This window comes from Pollachius pollachius (assembly GCF_949987615.1).
Source record: "Pollachius pollachius genome assembly, chromosome: 7".
Taxonomy (NCBI): domain Eukaryota; kingdom Metazoa; phylum Chordata; class Actinopteri; order Gadiformes; family Gadidae; genus Pollachius; species Pollachius pollachius.
The window spans coordinates 9,115,738-9,138,145 of NC_136940.1; the positions used below are offsets into that span (position 1 = coordinate 9,115,738).

General features: G+C 44.7%; 2 protein-coding genes across 2 annotated transcripts in view; one reads left to right on the plus strand and one right to left on the minus strand.

Moving 5' to 3' along the window:
* The window catches only part of rasl11b (RAS-like, family 11, member B), a 2,569-nt gene extending 2,353 nt beyond the window's left edge, over window positions 1-216 (plus strand). The window contains exon 4 of the mRNA XM_079740388.1: window positions 1-216. This exon is cut by the window's left edge and continues 960 nt beyond it. The gene's annotated coding sequence lies outside the window, so the exon portion shown is untranslated.
* A 2,238-nt stretch (window positions 217-2,454) lies between these two features.
* Window positions 2,455-22,408, minus strand: part of scfd2 (sec1 family domain containing 2) — an 87,384-nt gene continuing 67,430 nt past the window's right edge. Inside the window, exons 6-9 of the mRNA XM_079739453.1 lie at window positions 14,277-14,422; window positions 7,718-7,852; window positions 5,132-5,251; window positions 2,455-2,790 (exon numbers count right to left, since the gene is read on the minus strand). Coding sequence (XP_079595579.1) covers window positions 2,698-2,790; window positions 5,132-5,251; window positions 7,718-7,852; window positions 14,277-14,422 — 494 coding nt within the window. The 3' untranslated portion in view covers window positions 2,455-2,697. The remainder of the gene's footprint in view (window positions 2,791-5,131; window positions 5,252-7,717; window positions 7,853-14,276; window positions 14,423-22,408) is intronic.

Sequence of the window (22,408 nt, forward strand, 5' to 3'; positions counted from 1 at the left end):
AAACAAGAGCCTAGTAAGGGCTGGCTCTAGACTGTGTTTGAACTTTATCGTTATTTTGAGCAGAGTGAATGTACTCTGCCTCACACAAACCCAAAGAAGCATTATGTAGTGTTTCTTGAATTTGTTTTATCGTGCACTTTAGGAGTTCTGTCACTTATTTATTGTATTTTACTTTTCTCCTGTTTTGATAAAATAAAATTGTTACGTTTGATAAAAGTCTCTGGTTTTCAGTGTTTTTTTCTGAGTATCATTACCAGCCTGAGAAATTGCTGTAGCTTCACCATTTACAAAACTGCCATTTCCAAGAGACGGCAGTAAAAATTTGCAGTCAAAGATTAAATGTAGATCAGCAACAACCAGCATGATGACTCAGCTGAAGTGTGAAGTGTTTGTGTGTGAGAAAAAGCTGCTGCATCAACGCAAAGGGAAACCTTGGGGATTGCTTAGCACTATGGAGATAGGTCGGCAACAAATAAAGGTTGGCACTATGGAGCTGGCTTAGTCTTAAAGAGATAGGCTAGCACTATGGGTTGCATTAGAGGGAGCTAGCCCTAACACTATCTAGCATAAAATACCAGCTCACTTCTACACAAATATTCCCCCTACACACCAGTTAATCTTCATAAGATCGACAAAAAAAGCCTCCCTAACACTTGCCCATCTATTGATAACATTAATCCTTATTCCCCCCCACACTCAGTGATCACTAGCACACCTTATCAACCAAAATCACTGTGTTCACTGGGCCGCCTATCCCATACATCAATATCCCCCTTTGACCGCCCAACCTTTACCCTATATTAATCATTAAACCACGGCCCACCTCTCATAACCAGAAACAGACTGTATGCGAGACTGATGGCTACTTCTTATGAAGCCTACAGGTGAGTGATAACTGTGATGAGGGAATTTCTTTAGTTAATGCATTTTCTTGCCGCATGCACACATGCACACGAACACAAACATACACAGTTAATTGATTTATGATAGGGGTTTTACTGTAAAACCCCTACCACAAATCAATGAACTGTTAATTTATTTGAACAAAATATCCCATGCAGCATTCTCATGTAAAACTTTCACATCAGAATGCTGCATGGGATTTTTTGTTGGCGATACTCCGAAATAAATGCAATTACCGTTCCCTAGGCTAATCCGAACTTTGTTTTGCCCAATCTGGCATTTTTTATATGACAAATAATTGCACGATTAATGCATTGGTCAAAGAAATATTACTGACTTGACTGTGTGAAGTGGTATTTAATTAAGTTATTTTTCAGGTGAAGTGTAGTTTTTCATAGGCTGTTATTTTTCACAAGGTGAACGTTCTGGAATACATCTTGAATACAAACCTTGCTCTTTGTGTTATTGTGTTGGGGGAACATTTTGTGAAAGACACCAGAGACCTGTGTTTAGTTAAAACCTGCCCCAGAGCAGGACATCCAAACAGCGTGTTGCCGTCCGACTCTATTCCTTTCTCTATTATTCACTCTCTACCTCTCTCCATGCCAACCTGTTCCTCTCTCTCTCTATTGCTCGCTAGCTTCCCCCCTCTCTCACTCTCATCAATCTACCGCCAACTCTCTTCCTCTTTCTCTAGCTCTTTTGTCCCTCTCTCTTTCATCCTCTATTTGTCTTTCTAGCCCTCTCTCTACTTATCTTCCTCTCTCTATTTCTGCCTCCCTCTACCACTCTCTTTGTATTGTATTCCATGTCTGACAGGAGACAATGAACACAAGTCCCGACCGTTTGCTGGTTGTGTGAGGCCGAAGAAGAGTGTGTATTAAGCGTCGGCATTCACACTGCAGTGTGTTTGTGGGGCTGCATGTGTGAACGTTTGTGTGTGTGTATATGTCAGCGTGTGTGTGTCACGTGTGAGAGTGTGTGAGTAGGTGGAGATGTTTCAGTGTACCTGGGTCTGTATGAAGTGTGTCTGTGTGGTATAAACGTGTAAAGTGCATGGGTGAGTGTGTGTGTGCGTGTGCATGCATGCGTGTGTGTGTGTGTGTGTGTGTGTGTGGGGGGGGGGGGGGGGGGGGGGGGGGCGGGGGTTGTAACCCGTTGAATACTGGGTGAACTTATTGTGACCAATGTTGCATCTTCACGTGACGGTGTGTGTGTGTGTGTGAGGTGTTTACTGTGTGTATTCGCTAAATCTCAGATTAATTGCCACACCTGCCTCTCCACACGGCCTCGCTGCTAGATTCTAACCAGCAATTAACTAGCTGCTAACTAGCACACATGCAGAGATGCATCATTAGCACATTTAACAATCCTATGTGAACTAATCCCAGAATACTGGCTAACACAAAGCGTATTAGCCAGGTGTGGTACTCTGTAGTATTCTGCATTTAACAGTGAATATAACAAAACAAAACAAACAAAACAAGTGAATATCCTACCCTGGTACACACGCAGTCAAACACAACAACGGCAATCACACAAATATATGAGTCCATGTTTAAATGTATTTATTTATATCTTCAAAATATGAATATTGATTTGCTTTACAGGTTGGGTTTAGATTAAAAATAGAAACGGAATAGAAGGTGACGAAGACGTAGGAATGCTGGATCAGGACCTGGCGATCCGTCCCACGCAGCGCTGCGTCCAGGCGAGGGGTGCAGGCGAGGCGGGGCGTGCACGTGTGAGGCGAGTGTGCACGTGTCCCTGCGAGAGGGGGGCCACGTGCGGCACTCAGACGCCGATGTCGGGGGCCAGCCTTTGGGTGGTGAGGAGGAGCTCCGCTACGTCTGTGGGTCGTAGGAGTCTGGTGGAAACCACGAGAACCTGGAGAGCACACAACACATAACATGACCATAACATAACCACACATCACATGACCATAACATAACCACACAGCTAAATCAATGTGTAACCACAGGCCACAACCCGAACCCGGAGCACACACAACACATGGCATTAACAACGACTACAGATCACATCACCATAACATAAATACAGCCAGATCAATATGTAACCACAGGAGTCTGGTGGACACGACCAGAACCTGGCGAACACACAATACATAACCAGAACATAACCAGAAGCAAATATAACATAACCATAACATTACCATTAACTAACCACACAGCAAGATAAATACGTAACCACAACAGTCCTGGGGAACATCATAATCATCCTAACCTAACATGACCACACCACAACCACGTCATAACCACAACCAGAACTTGTTAAACACACCAAAAGGTCCTAACATAACCAAACCAATGATAAGGTCAGGAACCACACCATACCAAAATCATAAATACACTGTAATAATATTCAGATGAATATTCCTTTATTAAGCCTTGGTTGAAATTGTTTCTGTTGCTCAAGATATAAAACAAAATAAGGTAACTAAGGTAAGTCATGACTCAAATCCAAACATACCCATACCATCACTATAACACAATTAATATATAAATGCATCACATTCCTAACTACTGGACCGCACCAGAATCAGGACTCTTCCAATAGGGGTGGGAAAAATAATCGATTCTTCGATGCATCGCGATTCTCTCTAGAACGATTCCGTCTCGATGCAGATAAATGAATAATCTGAATTTTAATACTTTTTTTTTTTTTGTTCGCCTGCTGCAACATTCTGTTCACCAGAGAGGGATGATTTTAGTAATTTTAAAATTTAATTTATCTTCAGTGTTTATTGGCCAATCGGATTTGTCTTGACACGATTGCGATTAAGCCTACGCATAGCATGCACGCAAACTCACAGCCAGACACAAGAACTCCTTCTAATTCAAGAGCAGCCTTTTCTTTAATGACATAGAAAAGAAAGATTAGAAAGAAAAGAAAACTGAACCCTACTTCTTACATACTTCCATATTGTTTTGTAATGCAAGCTGCATTGATTATTGCATTGTTCATAGAAAGTCATACCTGTGACAAAAGCTTTTTCTCAAATAAAATATTAGATCAGTTAATTCATCTGTTGATGTCTTTAATGATCATCACAAAAGTAGGAAGTGCTTAGCAAACTCTGATTAGATAACTCAGATGAAGAAAAAAAATTGTTGCATCGAGATGCATCGATAATTGTTTTAGAATCGAATCGTTGACCTCACAATCGGAATCGAATCGAATCGCGAGGTGCCAAGAGATTCCCACCCCTATCTTCCAAGGCCAGTGAACAACAAAGCCAGCCTTGCAAGACACAGAAACAATCATGAGGAGAACTCTCTGTCTGGCCTGTATACCAGACAACAGAGACCCCAAGCAGAGTCACTGGACAATCAAACAAAACAGGGAAACATAACTCAAGGTGACCACGGTTCCATTGAAATGTCCCCACAACGTGACATTCACCAGTCGGACCCCACAAGACGCAAAGCGATGAGCCTAGCATACACACGTGTGTGTTTGTGTGTGTTTGTGTGTGTCTGTGTGTGTGTGTGTGTGTGTGTGTTTGTGTAGGAAATAACACATGCCTCCCTCTCCTCTGCTCTTTTTCCGATTACAGGTGGCCTTCTTTGATCCTGTCTTTCATTCTCTGCCTCCCTCCCCCCTCCTTTGGCTGTTGTAACCACACATTCAAAGAAGACACACACACACACACACACACACACACACACACTCACAGCACGACCTGCCTCGCCCCCGCCGACCCCCTGTCTCTTCTCATGCTCACCCCACATGCCTGCGACACGGAGCAACACGGAACAACAAGCTGACATGTGACCGTTCACCGCATGCGCCGCCGTCCTACGCACCCGCAGACGCTCAGGGAGACACGCTCTACCGGCACATGCAGGAGCATCCCCCGCCATGGGGGGGCATGCTGGGGGCTAGGCCCCGGTGCTGGGTTGCCACGGCAGCGCAGCCGGGTGTTGCCGGAGGATATAGGTCAGCCTGCTTTCTGTTAAGGTGAGGCTAGGCTAACCGACCGCTAGGCTAACAGACGTAGGAGGCTGACACATGCAAGTCGACACGCAGCTGAGAGCACGGGCTATAGCAGGCTGGCTAACACGTGGAGGCTAACCACGCAGGCTATTATGCAGGCTAACACGTGAAGCTGCGCACAGAATAAAACACCAGGCTAACACACACACACTCACACACCAGGCTAACCCCACCCTCCTACACAGGCTAACGTGTTGGGCGCTGATCTAACCTGGCTTCCTGGTTTGTGGGCGGCGGCCACATCTCGGACCAGCCTGAGTTCTGATGGGGTGACTCCGCCCACCAGGAAGAGGAGGAGCAGCGGGTGGTCGCTGGGGTGAGGCCGGGTCACCTGGAACACAGACACACAGGTCACTAAGACAAGGAAGGTGGCTCAGTGCAGGTAGGTACAGGTACAGGTAGACACAGGGAGACACAGGTAAGTAGGCACTGGTAGGTACTGGTAGGTACAGGTACAGGTAGAGGTAGATACAGGTAGGTAGGTACAGGTAGATACAGGTAGGTAGGAATAGGAAGACTGCAGAAATTGGAGTTCCAAACCCAGATCTTTTTGGCTTGCCTGTAGTTAAAACAACAATAAAGAGATGAAATGTGAGTCCTTCAACACACACACACACGCACACGCACGCACACGCACACGCACACACGCACACACACAGCACATAAACACTCGTTGCCATAGAGATTTTTTCCATATGAGCCAGGTTTCTGTGTTCCCTAGGTATTAATTTCAGTCACTTCTAACACAATGCAGCGCATCCGCAATCACCCAGGACGGAGGCAATAACAACACAATTCAAGTTTATATATTCTTGTTATTTCAGGATGGATGGCTGGAAAGAATTCTCTGCAGCACACACGACACACACACACACACACACACACACACACACACACACACACACACAAAGGATGAATTAACACCTTGTGTGTATCTTCGGCCGCATCTTATTGGCCAGCAGGAGTGTGTGTCTGTGGGGAGGCGGAGCTATGGTGGGGGGGGGGGGGGGGGGGGGGGGGGGGAGAGTTGGATTGATTTCTCTGGAGGGCGAATGCTAAGCAAGCAATCGGCGTGGGGCCGTGGGGGGGGCACAGTGTGTGTGTGTGTGTGAGAGTGGGATGGAGGTGTAACAGACACAGGGTGGGAGAACATGTGAGCCTCAGGGGGGGTGCATGTGCGTCCCAGCCGGGACTCAACATGTGCTGCTGGATCAATGCTGCGCACACAAATACACACACACACATACATAGACGCACACGCACCACACACACATTAACAGACACACAAAAGAGAAAGTCAAGACCAGTCAAGTGTAATTGTATGGCCCTTAACCACAGTTAGAGTCTCTAAGGGCTTTACTTGCTATATACTGTATTTATGACACCCCCCTGACCCTATGAAGGAAGAAATTTTGAGAAGGAACGTGAGGAACTTGAGAAGAGCGGGGGATTCCTCCTTCCACACACACACACACACACACACACACACACACACACACACGTGAAGGCACAGAGCAGTGCAGGCGCAGCAGCAGGGTGTGAGTCGGGACGTCGGACACTTCTCTGGTGCTTATTTCCCATGATGCACCAGGGCCAAGGACAGTAAAGCAGAGTTATAGGGCGTTGGGATTGTTAACTATAGGTCAGGCTGAGGGGTGTTTCGGTAAGGGTTTGGAGTGGTAGGGGACAGGGTAGTGTTCCCATTCCATGGTTCAGGTTGGATGTGAGAACATTGGCCGTACGGAAAGCCAACTGTAGACCTGAGAGGGTCAGTTATAAAAATGCATTGTTCGCCTCTGGGCTGCAATTACTGCGCACGTGCGTTCGTGCGCACACACACACACACACACACACACACACACACACACACACAAACACACACACACACACACACACACACACACACACACACACACACACACACACACACACAAGCTTGACTGGCACACATATTCTCTCTCCCACACAAAGACACAGAGATACACACATGCGTACACAGACAAAAGCACACACACACACAGATGTATACATGCTACAGGATACAAACTGCTAATGCACACGTACACATATGTTTACAAAAACACTCACACACACACCCTAGCAGAACGCTGACCAAGCCCTGGCGGGGAATGCTTTGAGTTAGTCCAGAGTGCAGATGCCAGACTTTTATGGTGCAGAGAGTGTGTGTGTGTTGCGGTGGTTATATATATATATATATATCTTTATGGGATGTGTGCTGCTGTGTGCAGGGTGTACCCAGGCCTCAGGGACAGATTTACAGCATAGGCCGGTCCGTCTCCGTGGTGACTGGAGGAGACGCGGGTCGCCGTGGTTACGCAGACAGAGCAAGGCCACCGTGGTCTCTGTAACCAGCACCAGATGGCGGAGGGCATGGCCCGGCCCAGCCAGTCCACGAGTCAGAAATGTACCCTATATAAATACACCTCTAAATAGTAGCCTTTAATAATAACAAAGTCTACCTGTCAGTTCATCTGTGTGTGTGGCCGCCTTTCCATTAGGCTGCCTTTCTGTCCCACTTTAATGAACATGTTGAAGTTGATGTTGGTGTGTGTGTGTGTGTTTGTGTGGTTGTGTACATCAGTGTTTGTGTGTGTGTCTGCCAGAGGTTGTATGTGATGTGTGTGTGTGTGTGTGTGTGTGTGTGTGCTCTTCTGAGGGTATACATCAGTGTATGTGTGTGTGCGTGAGGGTATGTGTGTGTGTGTGTGCTTCTGAGGGTATACATCAGTGTACGTGTGTGTGCGTGAGGGTGGGTGTGTGTGTGTGTGTGTGTTACCTTCATAAACATGCTGAAGCCGGTCTTCAGCAGGTCAGTGAGTCCTCCAGACATGTGCTCCAGGTCGGGACAGTCCCGGTGGTCAGGGTGGAAGACCTCTTGTAGCACCTGCTCCAGGAAGGGCTGGTAGGACGCCTGCACACACCCACATGCACAAACACACACACACACAGGTCCGATATAAATACCTGGGTTAAGGTCACTAGGAGAAGGCTCATTGTGGAGAACATATGATTCAGAGAAACACTTAACAGAATAAAAGGTGGTTTTAAAAATAACAATATGGAGGTGCTTGAAGGGGTTTGTGTGTGTGTGTTTGTGTTTACAGAGTGTGTCAGGTTTTAATTACGCTTTGTCAGTATAATCAGCACATTAGTGTGAATGTGTGTTTATGTTTGTGTGTTTATGTTTGTGTGTGCATATAAATGTGTGTGTCTGTGTGTGTAAGCATATGTGTGTGTGTGTGTGTGTTTATGTTTGTGAGTGCATATGCAAGTGTGTGTGTGTGCATATGTGTGTGTGTGTGTGTGTGTGTGTGTGTGTGTGTGCATATGCATGTGTGTGTGTGTGTTTGTGGGTGGGAAGATACGGGAGGAGGTTGGCGGCACATTAGTTAAAGTGGTCACTGTGCTCTTCTACGATGTAGAAGAGCCTTCCCGCTTTAACAAACATGGTTTCATCAGTGTCAAACAGCTGGTGACCTTAGTGTAAACAACATCTTCAATAGTTCAACATCATATTCAACAAAATCAAGATCAACAAAACATTTGAAATGTATACAAATATAGAAGAGTAAGTGGTATTAGATTGAACCTCCTGAAGGTTAACAGATACATTGTGGATTTTTTTTTTTTTATGTGAGAATGTTTACTAAAAAAATAGATGGATGGCATTTTGGTAGGAAAGTTCCCCTGAAACAGCTTTATTCCCCCTGTTTGATTTACTAGGAATTGCTTCATTTCTAAGAATCCAGTCACACACACACACCCACACACACACACACACACACACACACACACACACACACACACACACACACACACACACACACACACACACACACACACACACACACACACACACACACAAACATGGTTTTATCAGTGTAATACATTGAACCTCCTGAAGGTTAACAGATACATTGTGGATATTATTATTTTACTTTTTTGTGAGAATGTTTACCTGAAGGGGACATATTATGAAAACAACACTTTTCCTGGGATGTGGGGTGTTGTTTTGGGTCTCTGGTGCCCCCACACACGTAAAAACTTTAAAAAAAAGTCTGTACATGAGTTTTTGAGTGAGATATGCATTTCTAAAAGTACCCCGCCTACAGTTACCAAACGTGCGAGTCTGTTTCGGCGCCCCCTCCTACGTAGGAAGGGGGCACATTTGAATATTACCTCCCACGTCCCCACCCCCCTCCAATCAGAACATAGCTAAGATTTTGTGGACAAACAAACGGATGGGCGGAGAAGTTTGTGCATTTCAGAAGCAGGGATAATGGAGGAGAAATGGATCGTACTCCCGGAGCTGAGCTGCCAGCGGGGGGTGCTCAGCGGCAGTCCGGCAGCTAATCTCCGGTAGCACAATCCCTTTCTGCTCCATGTCGCGGTTCAATATGGACTTCAGAGAGTCAATGCCAAAGTTCCTTCCCCAATTCTTCTCAACCATGGCCAAGATAACCCCCTCTACGAGTCTTTACTTGTTGTGGAAGTACCAGAGATGTCAGACGCAATCTTTATAATTCATAATATCATCCGAGGCGCACATAGCTTTTGGCCGTGATATTAGATATAATATTATATAAATACCTATATATTATATAATATTATTATTATTATATAGATATAGAGATCCGGGAGTCCGCAAACAGCACCAATCCCTTCTCCATGCTGTGGTTCAGTCTGACAGCTCATTGGTCAATAGGCAGCAGCTCATTTGCATTAAAGCTACAGACACCAGAAACACCGCATTCTGAAGGGACTGAAACCAAGCCCCCAGGAACAGTGCATATTTCCGCAATCCACCATTGCTCAGCGGCCAAGCCCTGTTTATGCGGGCTATGGACGGGTCCCTCGATTCAAGAGGCCAAGAAGAAGATATCTCCGTTCACTCCAATACAAGTGGGGAACAGGAATGTGTCTGCGCAAAAAATGTCTGGATATCAGTCAAAGGTTCATAATTATCTTTATACCATGTATTAAAAAAAATTACGTTTTCTCTTTTCAAAAAGCCACCTCAAGCGTTTTATTAGCCGTTTTATGTTATTATTTTTTGGTGGAGAAGGAGGGGTGGGCAGCTGAAAGGAGTCTTAGTGAAACAAATGTTGTTTCGGCCCGGCCTTCGAGAGGGCCTAGTGCACGGCTCCGTTAACTTCTCGTGTCCGAGGTTCTTCCTTTTACTTAACATGAATGACGTTGATGGTTTTTTGTCACTGAAAGTGTTTCAGTGATAAAGGGATTTTTTTAGACTGGTTCAGCTGCTGCTCAAGGACTCTCACGTTCCTCTGCTTGCGATCATTGCGATTCACCATGTATTGATCCATTTATTCAAAAGATCCAAAGCCAAAGAACGGGTGCATAACGTATCATTTTCATAATATTGTTAATAGCCTAACAAACATTTCAGTTGCGTAAGTATTTAATTTTTCATTTGCTTGTTTAGCTGTGTGACAGTTAACAATGTTGGTGTATTACAATTACTTATGTGGGTAGGCTACTCCAACCTCGTTGCTGATCGATATGTAACCATTTATTTGTATATAAATTATTGATTGCATTTTTTATAAATAGTTGGAAGGAATCTGTTTCTTAAGCAATAACATTGAACTGTATTTTTTTCTAGGCCTACATACATTTACTATGTTGATGGTGTTATATGGAGCAATCTTTCATATTTATGAAGTAAATTTATACTTCCATGGTCGGTAAACAATGTGACTGCGATCGCTCAGAACTCTCGCTTATGATGTTACAATGCTAACAATGCTAGAAAACGATGAATATTTCTGCATCCGGTACGTCATGAACTAGGGCGTGGCTAGGCTCCCATGATGCGGAAGCAAATCTCTCCTTGATGTTGCCCTGCGACATTGAGCAGTTTTCATAGGAAAGAATGGGCGCCATTTTGGAATCCGCTGTCCATTCTATAATATGTCCATGACTGAAACAGAGGGGAATAGCGGTAGGCAAGATTTTTTTATTTCGAGCGAACCACTTAAAAAAACATGTTTTCTGGAACTCATATACTATGTTTACTTGTTGGGAAAACACAATAATGTCTCCTTTAAACAAAATAGATGATGGCAATATTGTAGGAAAGTTCCCCTGTACAGCTATATTCATCCTACCTGATTAATTTCTAAGAATCCAGTCACAATCTCACACACACACACACACACACACACACACACACACACACACACACACACACACACACACACACACACACACACACACACACACACACACTCATAGAGAGGCAGACACACACACATGCACACACTTCCCATAGCACCTTAGCTAAAACAGGCAGAGCGGAAGCTATACTCCTACGCTATGATGTCATCATCTAGCCTACATAAATATAACCAAAGAGTAAACAACAACAAGCCTGCAGCCCCGGTTACATGACTTCCAACGGGGGGACCAGTATACACTTTCAATGATTCACACACACACAAAAAACGAATCAGAGCCACGAACATCCAGGTGCAACACACACACACACACATATATATATATATATATATATATATATATATATATATATATATATATATATATATATATATATATAAATATATACATATATATATATATATATATAAATATATACATATATATATATATATATATATATATAAAAACACAGGCACACAAACACTGCACTCCTACTCTTTCCATTTTGATCACAGAGGTTTAACCTGGTGATGAACAGCAGGATTAAACAGCATCAAACAGCACACACACACACACACACACACACACACACACACACACACACACACACACACACACACACACAAACATGGTTTTATCAGTGTAATACATTGAACCTCGTGAAGGTTTACAGATACATTGTGGATATTATTATTTTACTTTTTTGTGAGAATGTTTACCTGAAGGGGACATATTATGAAAACAACACTTTTACTGGGATGTGGGGTGTTGTTTTGGGTCTCTGGTGCCCCCACACACGTACAAACTTTAAAAAAAAGTCTGTACATGAGTCAACACTCTCCCACACCACCAAACATGCCCCCCCCAACCCCCACCCCCTCTCCCCGGTCACCGCCACCGCCACATTTAAACAAAGATAAACAAGAGTTAAGAAATGTATTAACAGAGCTGTGAATCATTTCAATCAAATCATTTAAAAAATATATAAATGAGCAAATGTTAAAGTACAAACAGAATTGTTTTGCTTTTGCTCTTGAAAAAATCTGTCTCTCTCTCTCTCTCTCTCTCTCTCTCTCTCTCTCTCTCTCATCACACAGGCTAGTTGAACGTGAACAGTTCTCTGGACTCAAAGTAACATAATGTTCTTGTTGGATTACACCAACACCACCAGCCTCTCCGAGACAAAACACATGTGTTTAATATCCACCTCTAAGTGCGAGACATCAGGTCTGAGAGCAACTAAGAGTAAGAGAGAGAGAGAGAGAGAGAGAGAGAGAGAGAGAGAGAGAGAGAGAGAGAGAGAGAGAGAGAGAGAGAGAGATTGTACTTAAAACTCTTTTGTCTATAACCCCCAGGATACATGCTATATTCCCCATTTTAACATTCTCTGGAATGTGGCTAATATTTACATGTTATTATGCATAACATTTTGCTACTAATCACTTTTTTTTCTTTTTGTTACTTTATCAGTGCCTCTTTTTAATGATTTGATATCATTTTGCTAATGTCTGCTAGGAATGTATTGCTTGCCATGTCTAAACACATTGACTTAGGTTATTATTGAGAGAAAGACACACAGAAAGAATGTGAGAGGGAAAAAGTGAGGGCGAGTCTCACATGAAGCCAGCTAGATATTAAAAGGTCTGTGGCTTGGCATATATGCCAGAGTTTTAGACCATTGAGCTGTAAGGGTTTATACAGTATTTATCATACTATATGTAACGTATATGTAACATGTATATAACGCTTCTATGAGCGATGAAGAAACGCATTGAACACAAATGTCAACGCTACGATTCTTACCCTTGGACATGCAGCATGGAACCAAACAAGACGTACGTTGTCCAAACTGTATGATTTAAATCGAACGTCCAAACATTGCGATGAACTTGTGTGCACGGTGGGTTTATGTACGTTTTTGCAAATAAGATCTATCGGTATCGTTACTTTATTCCAAAACATACAACCTTGGACTTAGTTAGCAGCAGAATGTGTGCACAACTTCACGTTATTAAAGTCATCTTGACCTACGAACAACTCGGATTGGAGCCTGGGTAAGGCCTTCAAAACATGCGAATGGCGGATTCTGTAAAGAGCAGCCTCTTTACAGAATGGCGTGCTGTGGAATATTTTCCCTTTAAGTACCTCAGATAATAAGCTAACAGGAAGCCAGGAGCATACCAGGTACACACAGTCCTGCGCTAATGGAAATGACAAGTATGCGCGCACATACACTGGTCTCTGGGAACTTATGCGCAGGTTTAGAAAATTATATGTGATTGCTCTGTTATTATGTTGCAGCTCTACTCGCAGGGCTGTGGTCAAAAGTCGACTTGAGAAATGGTTTCAAGTTTTTTTTAAGTATGATAAATGTGGAAATGTTTACTTTAATTATTAACTATTGAATATGCAAAAAACTGTGATAAAGATGCACTCATTGATTTACGGCAGTAAAAATTACAAGCCATTCTCTCTGAAGTCGTGAGGAAAATACATACAATACCCAGAGAAATCAATCATTTATACAGCCATAACATGTTCTGAGGAACATCACTTATGTTATGGTATGTAACAATGTGCTTAGACCAACAATGACAAACAAAAGAACTTGCAACACATCACTTCGTTCCGGCAAATCTCTGTGCTCTTGTTATGTTAACCAATCAGTCCTAGAGTCCAAACAACCACTGAGGTGGTGTGTGTGTGTCTGTGTGTAAGCGGTTTTCATGCGGTGGTTTCCATGCGGTGATGGAGCTGTGCGGTCTGGACATGCGTGTCAGTAACCTTCATAGTGAAAGAGCAGGCTGTAGGCATGACGCAGGGAGAGGTATCATGTAACTCTCTCCATCTTTCGTTGTCTATCTCTGCCTCTCCCTCTCTCTCTTCAGCTCTCTAGCAAGAGCGATAATAACAGAAAGATAATTGTTTATTTTATAAGGACCTGAAGCAGACTAACCAACAACCAATTATATGATTGCATTTCTAAAGCCATAAGTATAAGATGTGTTTTTATGCATGTAAGTTTTTATGTATGTATGTACGTTTGTATTGATGCATCCATATGTGTTAGTGTGTGTGTGTGCATGTATGTACGTATTCATTTATGTGTGTGTGTGTGTGTGTGCGCGCGCGCGTGCGTGCGTGTAACATTTGACCTGGTGGACTCCATCGCTGCCGGTGTAGACTGATTTGAGGTGTTTGAGATGGTCTCGGAGGAGTGTCAAGCCACGGAGCGTTTCGAAGACCCTCTCCAACGCAGCATGGACCAGGGGCGCGGTCACCTCCTCCACACTCACACATCCTGACGGCAGAGAGGGACAGGAGGTAGGAATAAGACTTATGGACAAAATTAAGAGAGGTCTATGATTACAATTACAATTACAATTAGTGCTATCTAAGTAATTGACTTATCACTAGGGGTGTAACGGTACACAAAAGTCACGGTTTGGTACGTACCTCGGTTTTTAAGTCACGGTACGGTACGGTACGGTTCATAGTTAAGGGGAAAATTTTTAAAAACTGCTTGTTTGTCAAAAACGGAGAATCGCAGTTGATCAGCAGCAATGAAAACACCAATAAACTTGGTTATGGCATTTGCATTTCTGAATTCCCAGACAGGGGTTGTTGAAATAGTGTCGTGAGCTGGGTTTGCACAGCTCGTTTTTTTTCCCACAGCAACAGTGATAGTAACACCTGGATGGTGCCTTTTCAAATGCGTGTGCTAGGGATGTGCATTTCTGTCATTTCATGACATTTAATTAATTATTTATTTAATTAATTAAATGATTAATTATTTATTTATTTTACTGAACACAGCCTGCATGACGGTGAACTAGACACGTCAAAAATATAACTTCACACGGTGTGTCTTTTTACAATTTATTTGTTACCAGCATTCGTAGTGTTGATCAGCAGAGAAATAGTCCGCCAAAGACGTTGACGTCGCTTAGCAACCGAGGACGCTATTCACCACCGGAAGTTGTGAAGGCCCATGCAAGTCAACGGAGCGTTCAACAGCATTGAGAAGAGCCATGTAATAAATAGCGATAGTCACATTCATTATTCGATATTCTACGTGACTCCAACTATTCGACTATTCGACGATCGTTGCCCGCTATGTACGCCACATTTACGTACCGCGGTACACCTCTGTAACCGCTCCGAATTGCCTGTGACGGTTCGGTATAAATACGTGTACCGTTACACCCCTACTTATCACCCATATAATAATCAATACAATCATAATACAACTAACATGATAATGACTATGTAGATATTAATATTATGTTATTAATTAATATCATTCATATATATCATGCATGTGCATATGTACACCAACAATGCAACCAAAAGTACACAGACAAAACAAACAATCCCACACACTACCACTGATACTATATCACCACTACAACTATACTACACCAACACTACAACTGATACTACATCAACAAGACAACCAATACTACACCAACACTTCAACTACCACTACTACCACCACCAATATTCCATTGACATTACAACTCCTAATGCTCCTGTAGCGACAATACAACCAGTGCTACAACCAGCCACACGCTGAGGCCTGCTGTAACATCTCGGCGCACCGCAGAATCAAATCCTTCTCCTCCTATGGAATCAAATCCCGGCTGCTGTAGTGAGAGCATGATAATGCCCAAGTTATCCGGAGACCGGAACCTGGGGAGCATGTCCTGACACTACATGCGAGGGTTCACCCACACGACATGGGAGCCAGAGACCATCGTCGATGTATGGGAGGGAGATTATGGGGCAGAAACTGTCAAGTGTGAGAGGGGCCCAGGCTGCTGCTCCCAGCTGGGTGTGTGTTTAACCCAATTACAGCAGCAGCAGCAGAACACGGAACAAGAACTCCTTTCTTCTCAGGCTGCTGGGTCATCACAAGCTAATGTTCCCTCTTAATGTAGAGAGCCCAGGGGGATGAAAGATTAACTGGCCAGCAACCGCAATAGCAGACAGACAGACGAATTGAAAAGAGAGGGAGGGCGACAGACTGAGAGACGGGGAAGGAGAGAGGGGAGGCAGGAGGCATGAGGGAGGGAGAGAAGGAGGGAAGGAAAGGTTGAGGGAGACAGATTGTCTGTCCCAAACCCTCTCCGTCGGTCAGACAGAGGGGCAGTGAGCAAGGGAGGGAGGGAGAGAGGCAGACAGAGACAGAGAAAGACACAAAGCCACAAACAGAGAGAGAGAGAGAGAGAGGGAGAGAGAGAGAAAAGACCCACTGACAGAGACAAAGACAGGGACACAGAGAGGGCAAGAGAGAGAGAGCGAGAGACAGACACAGACAGAGACACAGAGAGAGCAGGAGAAATAGTGAGAGACACACACAGACAGAGACACAAAGAGAGGAAGAGAGACAGACACAGAGGGAGAGGAAGACAGAGAAAGGGATGCCAGCACCATATTGCTAACAGGAGTGCTGCTGGAATTCAGGTTGGCAGGAGACAACAGGAATACCAGAGTTATAACACATAGAATAGCCAATCACTGCACCTGGATAGCAGAACAACAACCTGAAGACACGCAAGACACCCTCTTCATCATCTTCTAAACGAAAGAGATTGTACATAACATGCAAGGTTAGATAGTAACATGCACTTAATTAATCCCAGATGGGAAATAAGGCATTTTTGGGGGTTACTTATTGGGGGAGTTATAACTTTTATAAGACATTGATAGCCACATACTTAATACAATTATTCTTTATGGTATCTCAATGATACCCTGAAAATGGGCATCAATCAACCAGTAACATGTGTTTTAGCATTACACTAGGAAATAACGAGTTACAGCACCTGTATTACAAAACATATATCACCAGCTATGGTCTCAGACACAGAACCAGCTAAAACACCTTTAGGGAAGGCTGTGCCCCTGCCTGTTAGGTGTGTTTCCAGCAGGCCAGACTGAGGCTGGATGTGGATCATTATTCAGTGATGAGATCAAGAGTGGCAGTGGGTCGTCACCCAATCAGGAGGAATTCAACAATGATTGTTATTACCATACCTCACGTCCAAGGTGTGTGTGTGTGTGTGTGTGTGTGTATGTGTGTGTGTGTGTCTGTTTGAGTGAGTGAGTGATTGAGTCAGTGAGTAAGTGACTTAGTGAGCGAGCGAGAGCGAGAACAAGAGCGTGATGTATTCAACAATCCTGATTTCTGCCCCTCACATGGTCTTCACCTTGATATGGCCATCAGAACGAACCTCTGAATTCAAGTGTCATTTAAACGAAAACAGCATTTATCTCAAATATCTATGAAGCACGCATTTAATATCTTTCAGGTCAGCTTTTTCACTCATCACTGCTGCGACCATGAGCAAACCTTTGTTCATTTCAGGGCCTGCGCTCGACAACGTTTCCTCTATTTTTGAAAACTGTTCTGAAAGCAGTGGTACAAAAATACGCCAAATGCATGATCAATAATTCTTGTTTGTACGACCTGTAAAGTTGTTTAAACTGCTCAGTGTTAGGGTTAGGGTGTGTGTGTAAGTCTGAGTGTCTTTGAGTGTGTGTACGTGAATCTCTTGCTGCGTTTGTGCCCGAGTGTGTATGTATCTGAATGTGTTTGTGTGGCAATGTGACTGAGTCTGTGTGTGTGTGTGTGTCTTTATCGGTGTCTGTGTGTGTCTCAAAATGTGTATATGTGTGTGTCTCAATGTCTTTGTGTACGTGTGTGTGTGTGTGTGTCTCAATCTGTGTGTGTGTTTTCTCTCCCAACCGAGCCCCTTTCCTGTGCGTGCCGATGGTATCACGTTCTGTCTGGTGGGCGTTTGTTTTGCATGTCAGCCTGCAGGGGGAGGTTGGTGGGCTGAGGGCTGAGAGGGGCGGGGCGGGACTTCGTATGGTGGGAGTGGAGCGTGAAGACCGAGATGGGGGCAGTTATCGGTGCACGCTAACCGCATGCTGGGCCCGCAGACGACAGCTTATTCAAACAAAACAGCATGACGTGCACACAGATGTGCATGCACGTTGAAGTACGTGTACATGCGCCTGTGTACATGCGTCTGTGCATATGCATGCGTTTGTGCATTTCTATGTACACGTGTCCAAACAGCATGACTCTGCATGTGTGTTGGTTTCTGCTCTATGAATGTATATGTATGTGTCTATCTATGATTCTATATGGATGTACATGTTCATCTTACTGCATATTGGTGAGCATGCCTCTGTGTGTGTGTGTTTGTGTGTCTGTGTTTCCGTTTGTCTAAGCGTGTTTCTATGTGTGTGCATTTCCATGCGAGTGTCTATGTGTGTATAGCGTGAGCTAGCCGCGTAGCACGTTGCCAAGGTAAACAGTGCAGTCATGCAGCGCAGTCTAGGGGCTAAACGTGCTATGTGCTACAGGCCAGGGGCTGGTTTATCGAGGCTGCCACGGCCCTCCTGGGCTAGGGTGTGGGCTGTTGATCAAGGTAGTGTACAACCAGAGGTATCAAGCAGGACCAGCTGCTGGCCGGGTCGCACCCCATCAGGGCTGTGAAGTTGAACCGACCCAGTCTTGGTCTCTCTCTCTCACGCGATCACTTCCTCACTCCGACAGAGTGCTTCCATACGCGTAACTTACACAAACACACACGCACACACACACACACACACACACACACACACACACACACACACACACACACACACAAACTGGCACTGGCACTATACACGCTTACTCACACATAGTAATTTATCCACACACTTACACTTGTGTGACTTACACAGCACTTACACACCCAGACTTAGACACACACTTTTGGCATTTGCACACACGGTACATTTCCAGTAAACGGGCCAATAGAACATTTACTCTTCCAAATTAATAAATGATCTAATCAAATTACAAGCTGAGGCCTTGACTCAAACCTTCGGTACCGAGAGAGCGAGCAAGCGAGAGAGAGTTAGAAAGACAAAGGAGTGGAGGCATTGTAAAGGAGGGGGCATGATTCTCAAGGTGACCACTGGTGCTAATGGCAGGAAGTCAAACACCTTTAATCACCAGTACTGAACAAGCACACACACTCATTCAAATAACCAAGCTTTTCTAAAATAGTGTTCTGGTCTATTTTTGGTATGGGAATGAGCGAGTCATTGATCTGAAAACACAGAAAGCGGAAGAAAGAAGAGAAAGTAAGGGAGATGCATTGGTGCATGTGTAAGAGAGTAAGAGAGTAAGAGAGAGAGAGAGAGAGAGAGAGAGAGAGAGAGAGAGAGAGGGAGGGAGAGAGAGAGAGAGAGAGAGAGAGAGAGAGAGAGAGAGAGAGAGAGAGAGAGAGAGAGAGGGAGAGAGAGAGAGAGAGAGAGAGAGAGAGAGAGAGAGAGAATCATGGGTTATATTAGGTTGATAATCCTGTATGGAATGTGAGCTGTGATGTCTCTGTGCTACCCAGAGAACCAGTGTCCTCAGTGGCCCTGAGGAGAGGAGAGAGGAGAGGAAGGAGGAGAGGGGGAAGGGGGAGAAGAGAGGAGAGGAGAGGAGGAAGGGGGAGAAGAGAGGAGAGGAGAGGGGGAAGGGGGAGAAGATAGGAGAGGTGGAAAAAGGGGAGGGGATTGGAGGAGTAGAAAAGAGGAGGAGAAAGAATAAAGGTAGTCAAAGATGAGAACACGGGATGAAAGAGGAGCAGAAGGAGGAGTGGAGCGAACGATAAGGTGAGGAAAAAGAAGAAAATAGTGGATGGATGGAAGGATAAAAGAGGAGGATGAGAGAAAGGGAAAGTAGGAGGAGAAAGGATAAAAGAGGAGATGAGGAAAGAGTTGAGGATCTGCTGATCAGGAACTTTGCTAACACACACACACAGACAAAGACACACACACACACACACACACCAAAGGCACCATTACTGTAAGTCCATCGCCACCAGATGGACGTTACATTAATACCCAGGATGCAATTAAACTTATGTCTCCACATAGGTTGAGACATCACTCTCTTTGAGAGAGAGAGTGAGAGAGAAAGAAAAACAGACAGAAAGAGAGAGAACAAGAGAAAGAGAGAGCGAGAGTCTACAGGAGGATAAAGTGGTCTGGCTCATGTTGTTGATTGAAATAAAGTAGAAACCCTTTCCCAAGATCATCCCAGCCAGAGCCGAACCGCAGACAGTGTGGTCAAACCACAGACCGCCTAACGTACAATATGTCTGCCCCTACACAACACACACACACACACACACACACACACACACACACACACACACACACACACACACACACACACACACACACACACACAACCACCCGCCCATCCACCCATCAGCCCATAGCCCCTGTCTCCTAAACATGTCTGTTCTCCTGTCTGCTCTTACATAATAGTGTCCAGAGGGACCCAGAACGGCCCAGTGATCACGTACTCCTGCGGAAACCTATCAGTACGTGCATCCAGACCCGTGCCACATCGTCCAATCAGGGCGCAATCATACATTCAGGGGCCAAGGTTCTATATCTGGCTAAGCTGTTTGGAGTCTACACCATTTTAGCTGAAATATGCTCTGTATTAGCTCCGTCTTCCGTACGAATTTCTATGGCAGTGGTTCCGGTTGGCATGGTTACCGCCTTCTTTGAGCTAGGAGGCCTTGGAAGGAATGAGGCTGTCTGTGAGTGTGTATGTGTACACGTGTGTGAGACAGTGTCTGTCTGTGATTGAGATCGAGAGAAAGCTAACATAATCCCAGGGCAGGGTTGCTGTGTATATATAATATATATATATATATATATATATATAGGGCTTTTAAAATTAGCGCTATAATAACACGCAATCTTATTTTAACGCAATTAATATAAATTAAAGATTTTTTTTTCACTGTGACTTTGAAAAGTTATAACAGAATGTCAACATTCATATCAGAATTACTTTTTGTTCTTAGTTCCACTTACTTAACATAAAATTACACTTGCAGTAATTGACTGCCTGATTACAATTGCAGTAAGTGACAACATGTTTTAATTCCCAAATCCGTGGTGTCCCATAAGTTTCATATTCAACCCACACTGAGTAAATCAATCTCATCTAACTTCAATTGGAGTGGATTTAAAGTAGAATAAAAAATATATATTGCACGGTTCTTCTTAAAACTGTGGTATGGTCCATTCATGTGCATGGGCCTTCCCAACTTCTGGGGGTCAATTCCTTTTTGATAATTGACATATATATATATATATATATATATATATATATATATATATATATATTGACCGTTGCTTAGCATATAACGACCGCTGTCAAGGAAAGTGGATTTTTTGCCTCTGATTCACGTCTTTTGTATCACTCCGCAAGTAGTCGGGTAACTTGTCAACCACAGCGTATTTGGTTGCTAAGCAACGTCAACTTCTTTGGCGAACTATTTCTATGCTGATCAACACTACGAATGGTAACAAATAAATTGTGAAAAGACACGCCGTGTGAAGTTATTTTTTATATATATATATATATATATATATATATATATATATATATATTTATAATATAATTTATAATATCATATCAGAGTGTTTGTCTATTGTGGCATCCCGCCCCTTAAACCTCGGCCCGGGCGGGTCCGAGGATCAGTGGTGGACGGGGTATACTGCCGCCACCCACCAACCGGCAACAGAGAGCATCACGTCTCTCCCCCTAATCAGCGAGATGGGGGACACCTGGCCGGAGGGAGGAGAAAGCCCAGGAGGGTGGATGACCTGGTTAGGCAGCTGGAGAACTGGCAGGTGTCCCAGCACCTGAGCGCCTGGACCGGAGCCACCCCACGACTCGTCGAGACCCGCTGAGACCGACGGGGAACCACGACCGGGCCCTCGGCACCCTTCCCTGACCCGCCGAGCGGGAACCCGGAGAGTCGCGAGGGGAGGCCCTGCTACGAGTTCGGCCAGCCCGGCCACATCGCCCGCTACTGCCTGGGAGATCGAGATGCGTTGATGCCATCGGCCTACGCGGACAAGGAGACGGGCCGGCCCTGCATGCTGGTGACCTGTTGGGCGCAGGGGATGTCCGGAAGCCCGACCATACCGGCGCGGGTCATGAATCGGGACACGCAGGCCCTTATGGACACCGGCAGCGTGGTCACCCTCCTCCGCCCCGACTTGGCGCGAGGAAGGGAAGGGAAACCTATGGAGGTGGCCTGCGTGCACGGGGATACCCGAACCTATGAGACCTGCCACGTGGTCGTCCAGACCCCACATGGGGTGTTCACGGCTCGGGCGGGGATCGTACCCCACCTCCCGGTGCCGCTACTGATCGGGAGGGACTGCCCGATATTCCACCGGCTGTGGGACCCGGCGCGAGAAC